The following is an 8,276-nucleotide window of genomic DNA, read 5'->3' as shown; positions in this document are numbered from 1 at the left end:
AAATACATGGGAAACCGGAACAGTCCTATATGTTAATACCATGGTTATGTGAAAGGTTGAAGGAAACTGATGACAAAACGGTTGCTGAATGGGCCTCCATTGGTAATAGATTTGAGCGTGTGTTCATTGCATATGGTGCATGTGTTGAGGGTTTTTTGAACGGTGCAAGGCCTATATTATATGTTGATGGTACTCATTTAAGTGGTCCATATAAGGGGACGTTACTGTCAACTTCGGCATATGATGCGGATAATGAGATGTTGCCGTTTGCAATAGCAGTGGTGAAGGGAGAGAATCTTGATGACTGGACGTGGTTTTTTTCACAAGATTAAACAAATTGTTGGTTCAATGCAACTGACTATTGTGTCAGATAGACATAATTCTATAATTGGTGCTGTGCAAGCAATATTTGGGGGTGAAAGGCATGCATACTGTTATAGGCATGTGAAGGAGAACTTTAGCTCTGAATATATGAAATTAAACAGAGGTCGGAGAAGGACAAGTGAAAATTCAAAGGAAGATGCATTAAAGGTACTGGATAAAGTGGCTTATGCAAGACTTGCGGATGAGTTTGATCATGCGCTGGATGATCTCAGAACCATGTCTCATGAGTTATATGAGTGGGTTATCAATCAAGGTGATGTGGATAGGTGGGCATTGAGCAAGTTCCCATATAGAAGGTGGGACAACATAACAACTAATTTAGCTGAATCTTTTAATGCTTGGATGGTAAGGGAGAGGAAGCATAACGTGGCCCAAATGATCCATGAGCACCGGGAGAAAGTAGCAAGAAAGATGCATGCATCATATGCAGCAATGACTAAGTGGAGTAATTGCGTTGGGCCAAAAATAGAGGCAAAAGTATTGGAGCATGTGTATTTCGGTAGGTACATGCACTGTGAGAATTATGGAGGGGGAAGAATATGCGTGCACACATCACGTGGAGACCAAAGAGTGGACCTTGGCCTACACAAATGTAGCTGTGGAACTTGGCAAATGTTAGGGATTCCATGCTCACATGCTTGTGCAGCCATTAAGACCATAGGGGGAAACGTTTATGATTATGTTGAAGAGTGTTACAAACGTTCATCCCAAGAAAAAATCTATGCCCGGAGCATGGTTCCAGTGGTGACAATTGATATGCCTCACCTGAATGACTATACGTTTGAGAATCTTACTGCTCAACCCTTGCTTTTACCCCCAGTCACTGCTAGGCCTTCTGGAAGACCAAGAAGAAATAGAAAGGAATCACAATTCCACAACAAAAAAATATATCATTGCACTAGATGTCTTCATCCTGGACATACAAAGAGGACATGCAAAAATCCTAACCCAAGTTGACTTCCACTTACAAATGGGACAACTAATTTTTTTGGCACATATAGGGTTCATCCTTCTTAATTTTTTTAGGAGCAGGATGTTAGTAGATGTGCACATATATTTTTTGTTACTTCTATGTTTGGGACAAAGGGACATTAAGTGGAAGATGTAAGTTAATGTGCACTTGTCATTGAATGTTGTAAAGAACTTGTTGCTGTGAAAGAAATCAGAACTTGTCACTTCTTGTTATTTTGCATAGTTAAGTTGTCATTTGCTTTTGTGCACTTGTAATTTCATGTTCATCAGAAGTGGTTGCTGTCAGAAATGTGCAAAGTGTAATTCCGTGTTTATCAGAAGTGGTTGCTGTCAAAAAACGAAATGTGTCAAAACCTTATAGGAACTTGTCATGTGGCATAGTAAAGTTGTCATTTGCATATGAAGTTGTATTCCGTGTTTATCAGAAGTGGTTGCTGTCAGAAAACGAAATGTGTCAAAACCTTATAGGAACTTGTCATGTGGCATAGTAAAGTTGTCATTTGGCAATATGAAGTTGTCATTCCGTGTTTATCAGAAGTGGTTGCTGTCAGAAAACGAAATGTGTCAAAACCTTATAGGAACTTGTCATGTGGCATAGTAAAGTTGTCATTTGGCAATATGAAGTTGTCATTCCGTGTTTATCAGAAGTGGTTGCTGTCAGAAAACGAAATGTGTCAAAACCATATAGGAACTTGTCATGTGGCATAGTAAAGTTGTCATTTGGCAATATGAAGTTGTCATTCCGTGTTTATCAGAAGTGGTTGTGTCAGAAATGTGCAAAGTGTAATTCCGTGTTTATCAGAAGTGGTTGCTGTCAGAAAACGAAATGTGTCAAAACCTTATAGGAACTTGTCATGTGGCATAGTAAAGTTGTCATTTGGCAATATGAAGTTGTCATTCCATGTTTATCAGAAGTGGTTGCTGTCAGAAAACGAAATGTGTCAAAACCATATAGGAACTTGTCATGTGCCATAGTAAAGTTGTCATTTGGCAATATGAAGTTGTCATTCCGTGTTTATCAGAAGTGGTTGCTGTCAGAAAACGAAATGTGTCAAAACCTTATAGGAACTTGTCATGTGGCATAGTAAAGTTGTCATTTGCACATATGAAGTTGTCATTCCGTGTTTATCAGAAGTGGTTACTGTCAGAAAATGAAATGTGTCAAAACCTTATAGGAACTTGTCATGTGGCATAGTAAAGTTGTCATTTGGCAATGTCAACTTGTCATTCTGCGTTGATTAGAAGTGGTTGCTCTTGAAATGTGCAATGTAATCACTGTGTTCAAAGTATGAAAATGTATTAAAACCTTCTGGGAAATTGTCATTTTCCATAATAACTTGTCATTTCCCTTTCTGAAGTTGTAACTTTGTGTTCACCAGTAGTGAAAATCCAGTCGTTTCATGAAAACATTATTCGAACTTGTAATTTTCGATAGTGAACTTGTCACTTTCGTTTGTGAACTTGTCATTCTATGATTATCGTAAGTGGGAATCCACTATTTCAACAGAGAATCTCGGTTTCATGAAAACTTTATCGGAACTTGTAAATTTCCTAAGTCAACTTGTCAATTTCCTTAGTGAACTTGTCATTCCGTGACTATCATAAGTGGGAATCCACTAATTTCAACAGACAATCTCGGTTTCATGAAAACTTTATCGGAACTTGTAAATTTCCCAAGTCAACTTGTCAATTTCCTTAGTGAACTTGTCATTCTATGACTATCATAAGTGGGAATCCACTAATTTCAACACAATCTCGGTTTCATGAAAACTTTATCGGAACTTGTAAATTTCCCAAGTCAACTTGTCAATTTCCTTAGTGAACTTGTCATTCCGTGATTATCATAAGTGGGAATCCACTCATCTCAACGGACAATCTCGGTTTCATGAAAACCTTATGGGAACTTGTAAGTTTCACTAGTCAACTTGTCAATTTCGTTAGTGAACCTGTCATTCTGTGATTGTCGTAAGTGGAATTCCACTAATTGGAATAGAAATTTTCCCTTGCATGAAAACATCTTGGGAACTAGTGATTTGGCATTGTCAACTTGTCATTTTCCTTTGTCAACCTCTCATTCCATGAATCAATGTGCAAATTTAGCCACCTTTAATATAGAATCACAAATTTGTATGAAAACCTTTTCACAAGTTGTCATTGGCCATAATGAACTTGTCGTTACCCGTACTAAACTTGTCATTGGCCATTTGGCCTGACTAAAGGGAAATTTGTCATTCCAAATATAAGTGCTGTTATACCATCAATCCAAGCATATCATAACCATTACAATAATTGGCATACAATTTCAACAAATGAATCAATTGACAAAGTTAGTAAAAGTCACAGCCTAATTTAAATGCTCTCTATAAAGACGTTCTCCTCTTCTTGGTCATTCGGCCCTTCTCTGGTTGTGAGATAAGATCATACACCTTCTGACGGCATTCATTGTCATCATGGTTCACCAGCCACCACATCAGCTCGCGCCGAAAAGAGGACACATCAGCCTGCACAGCAAGTTTACCACCAAACAAGTCACACGTGGTCACTCTTGATTGCACAATAAATAAGGTAATGTCAATACCTCGGTATATTCAAGGGAAACATCAGGCTCCCATTTCTTGAGCCATATGGGCACATGCACACCACAGTCCCTCCTGCCCACAACACCACCCTAACAGTTTCAGCTCCTCAAACCAACACAGCCAAATAACATATCACATGAGTAGGGTGTATACACTCACAAATTTTTCTGCTGTGGTACATCAGGCCAGACAATTTCCAAGTTATCACTAAAATCTGGTCTGACCATGTGAAGTATGTCTTCAAACCGATCCCTCTGCACATATGCCATATTCATCAAAAGGATAACAATATAAAACTGTCATTTCCCTATCTAACATGCACAGGTCAGTAACATCTTACACATCCGGTGATGGCCATTTCTTGGGGGTCATATGTGGCTGCCTTCTTCTGCTTGGAGGTGGTCTTCTTACGCTGTAAACTTGCTCGCATGGAATCAAGGACATTAAACTTCTGGGTCTTTGGTTCGAATGCAAAACAGAACCAATGCTCCCCAACTAGAGCAGGACCCAAATCAAGTCACAGTCACCTATGTTGTAGCCAACATAATGCGGAAGTATTTGTCGTGCATGCTGGTTAGGATCCCAACGAGCTGGATCACGGGTCATTATGGCCTGTGAAATGCAGAAAACCAAGTTCTTATTCACTGTAACACACTTTATTCTATCATTTTCATTTCCAATCTTGTAAATCAACAAAGCCTATTAGTAATACAGAAACCTCACCATGAAGTCTGCATCAAATATATGCCTCTTAACTCGGCCTTCAACTGCCTGCTGCTCTTGCACCAAAGCCTTACAGACTAACGACATCACTCGGTTACTCACCCTGTTATTTCCACCAAGCGAATGCAGCAATCGTCGGGGGATGTCTTCATCAAACATTCTGATCAAAGGACTAAAACATATTCAAGTGAGTTACTAGATGTGTTATGTTAACATGTAGTCAACAAATAAGATCACATAAGCAAAGATTTTCACTTACATCTCACCCTCATCACCTTTGACAGCTCGGCTGACTAAGTTGAAAAAAATATCCTTGGGCTCCATAGGCCTCTTCACTCTTGATTGTGCCTTCAACTCCAACCAAGGAGACTTGATCTTGCTGAACCGAACCCTAGTAGATCTCCTTAGTTGTTGTGCCTCCACAGATATAGGTTCTGGATCAGGCCCAACATATTCAACAATGGCCAGGGGGGATACCTCCATCGGTGAGTGACCTTCTGCCTCATCACCTTCAATGGTGGGTGACACTTCCCTAGGGGACTGGCTGTAGGTATGTCACCCTCTGCATCACCCTTGTATTCCCTCTCCCCTTCGCTCCTGTCATCACCATCCCCTTGACCCCTTCCCTCATCTCTTCATTGTCGCTGTCATTCTCTGTGTCGCCCTTCCCATGACTGTCTCCATCTTCACTGCTTACTTCATCCTTCTCCTTTTCCTCAGTTGTGTCATCATTGTTGCGCCTCTCCTCCTCATCATCTTCAGAGTCACTTCTATTTGTAGGCACTGTCTCAACCCGAGCCTTTCCTCTTGATTTACCCTTCCCACCATCTCCCTCTGTCTTGGGATTTGCACCTTCACCAACTCCTCATCCACCATTTTCATTAGCATCTTTTGCCCTTCCTCTATCCTCTTCATTAGGCGCTCACGTAACTTCTTCAGCTCCTGCATGTAAAAGACATTAATCAAGTAAGTATATACAACAACAGTTCACTATGGGAAATGACACCTTCACTATGACATATTGACAAGTTCAGTAAACCAGATTACAATTCAGGTATGGCAGATCACAAGTTCATTATACAGAATTACAAGTTCAGTAAACAAAATCACAACTTAGGTATGGCAGATCACAAGTTTATTATACCGAATGACAACCTCAGTAAACCAGATTACAATTCAGGTATGGCAGATCACAAGTTCATTATACAGAATTACAAGTTCAGTAAACAAAATCACAACTTAGGTATGGCAGATCACAAGTTTATTATACCGAATGACAACCTCAGTAAATCAGATTACAATTCAGGTATGGCAGATCACAAGTTCATTATACAGAATTACATGTTCAGTAAACAAAATCACAACTTAGGTATGGCAGATCACAAGTTTATTATACCGAATGACAACCTCAGTAAACCACATTACAATTCAGGTATGGCAGATCACAAGTTCAATTATACAGAATTACAAATTCAGTAAGAAAATCACAACTTAGGTATGACAGATGACAAGTTCATTATACCGAATGACAAGTTCAGTAAACAAAATCACAACTCACATATGGCAGATGACAAGTTAATTATACTACCGAATGACAAGTTCAGTAAACCAATCACAAGCTGTATGGCAGATGACAAGTTGATATACGAATGAAACTTCAGTAAACCAAATTATAATTAGGTATGGTAGATCACAAGTTCATTATACAGAATTACAAGTTCAGTAAATCATATCACAACTCATGTATGGCAGATGACAAGTTCATTATACCGAATGACAAGTTCAGTAAACCATATCACAACTCACGTATCGCAGATGACAAGTTCATTATACCGAATGACAAGTTCAATATACAAAATCACAAGTCAGTCTACCCATTGATAAGTTCAATATGGCAATCACAGCATAAGTATTGCGAATAACAACTTAAGTTTGCCAAATTACAACTTAACAATGACAAAGCTTTATGTCACTATAGCAAATCAGAACTTCAGTATAGGAAATGACAACAATACTATGGTAGATAACAAGTTCAGGTTACGAAATAAAAACTTCAGTTTACCAATTATACCACATACCGGGTCCAAAAACTCTACAATTATCCTCTCTTCTTTCCCTGTCACAGCTTCACTGCCTTTTCCTCCATACATAATTCCCCTAACACTCTTCCTCTCCTTGCTGGCCAATTCTTTTATCTTCTTCATCATGTCCAGTATTCAATTGCAGTAGTGACTCTCGGCCAACAGGCGTGTTCAGGTTAAAATTCTCAAAAAAAAAAAGCTGCAAGCCAGCCACATATATACAACATTAACTTTTGCACATCGGTAATCAAATGCAAACACAATGACAAATAAAATAGTAATACCAGAAGTAAGTATATGCAGCCACCAACAGTGCTGCTCCCCTGCCCTTCATTGCCCGCCTGTACCCTTTGACATAGTCTCCCATTTCTTTCCAGAGGTCCTTTATAATATAGGTAGCCCAATCATACTTTCCAAAGTCATCCATTGTGCAGCGCATGACTCTAACCAACTTCTCACTCACTTCTGAGCTTGAATTCGGACATAGAAAAGTACCCCAGGGTGTATAGCACAAATAAAAACTCGAATCTGTGATCCTCCTCCCCTGAAACAATGTCTTTTAGTATTTTGCTGAATGACACTTTCCGATATTCATTTCTCAACTCCTGATACGTAGCATCACTCTCATCAACTTTAGTTTCACCTCCTCCCCACCGTGACGGATTCCTAGCAGTTGCTCACACATCTTCTGCTCCTATTTCCTCTGATTTGCCCTTGATTGTAATTGATGCGTTGGCGGGTCATATGATCTCAGCATGGTCACAATGAGATCACGGGGTAGTCTCTTTAATCCAACCTTCAACAGAAAACTCCCGAAGCCCATCATCTCAACCCTCTCCCTTAAGTCTTCATTATTGTTCACAAAGTGCAGTAATTTTCTTAATCCCTTCGGGACACCCCGGTTAGAAATGATGGGACATGTTTCTTTTTCTCCTCTTCTCCCTTTTGTGCCCTTCTTTTCTTCATCACCTCCTCGGTGTACCTCATCTTCTCTCTTCAGCGGCCAGAGCTTTCCATGCATTTGACGGCATCATCTTTTTTGTTTGGCTGTCATGTCAGGGTCAGCTATTGTGGTCATAAACTCACTTCTGAATAACAACCAACCGTTGTGTGCCTTTTTTGATCCAGAGGCTCCTTCTGATGCCATCTTCCTCTCCTTAAAATATTCAACATACAATCCTTCACAACCACATTTACTAACTAACTATCACCTTCTGTTAACAACCTATTCTGTAACCAACAGCCTTCTTACATCACCACCATTGACTTCTTATTTCGAAACATGAACTTGTAATTTCATATAAGCAAGGTGTTAATTTCTCAAAGTAAACTTGTTATTCTCAACTACTTCTCATGCTTGTTATTTTTCATCATTAACTTGTCATTTATAATTATCAACTAGTTATTTTACATTATAAAGTTCTCCATTTTGTCATAATTGCCTTTTCTTATTCCCAACTTCTTATTGTCAATTTTTAAACTTGTCATTTCCTATGGTTAACTTGTTAGGAACCCATGGCAACCTTCTTATTCCCAA

At 39.2% G+C, this 8,276-nt stretch overlaps 2 protein-coding genes across 2 annotated transcripts; one reads left to right on the top strand and one right to left on the bottom strand.

Annotated features, from left to right (window-relative positions):
* The first annotated feature begins 348 nt into the window (after nt 1-348).
* LOC114745352 (uncharacterized) lies at nt 349-1,479 on the top strand. Its single transcript, XM_028933507.1, has 2 exons — nt 349-1,203; nt 1,411-1,479. Exons 1-2 carry the CDS (start codon nt 349-351, stop codon nt 1,477-1,479), a joined length of 924 nt encoding a protein of 307 aa, XP_028789340.1.
* A 3,711-nt stretch (nt 1,480-5,190) lies between these two features.
* Nucleotides 5,191-6,865, bottom strand: LOC114745353 (pheromone-processing carboxypeptidase KEX1-like). Its single transcript, XM_028933508.1, has 3 exons — nt 6,737-6,865; nt 5,585-5,600; nt 5,191-5,510 (listed from the first exon to the last, which is right to left on the bottom strand). Exons 1-3 carry the CDS (start codon nt 6,863-6,865, stop codon nt 5,191-5,193), a joined length of 465 nt encoding a protein of 154 aa, XP_028789341.1.
* Nucleotides 6,866-8,276: the final 1,411 nt, after the last annotated feature.

This window comes from Neltuma alba, unplaced genomic scaffold (genome assembly GCF_004799145.2).
Source record: "Neltuma alba isolate B1F8T4 unplaced genomic scaffold, ASM479914v2 tig00004623_pilon, whole genome shotgun sequence".
Lineage (NCBI taxonomy): Eukaryota > Viridiplantae > Streptophyta > Magnoliopsida > Fabales > Fabaceae > Neltuma > Neltuma alba.
The sequence above is the reverse complement of the archived record's forward strand: the minus strand, read 5'-3'. Positions and strand labels throughout refer to the sequence as shown.

Bases quoted from the DNA above. Each gene is read 5' to 3' on its own strand.
- LOC114745353 (XM_028933508.1), bottom strand. From the start codon at position 6,865: ATGATGAAGAAGATAAAAGAATTGGCCAGCAAGGAGAGGAAGAGTGTT.
- LOC114745352 (XM_028933507.1), top strand. From the start codon at position 349: ATGCAACTGACTATTGTGTCAGATAGACATAATTCTATAATTGGTGCT. The intron at 1,204-1,410 runs GTCACTGCTAGG...TAATTTTTTTAG, and splicing joins AACCCTTGCTTTTACCCCCA to GAGCAGGATGTTAGTAGATG.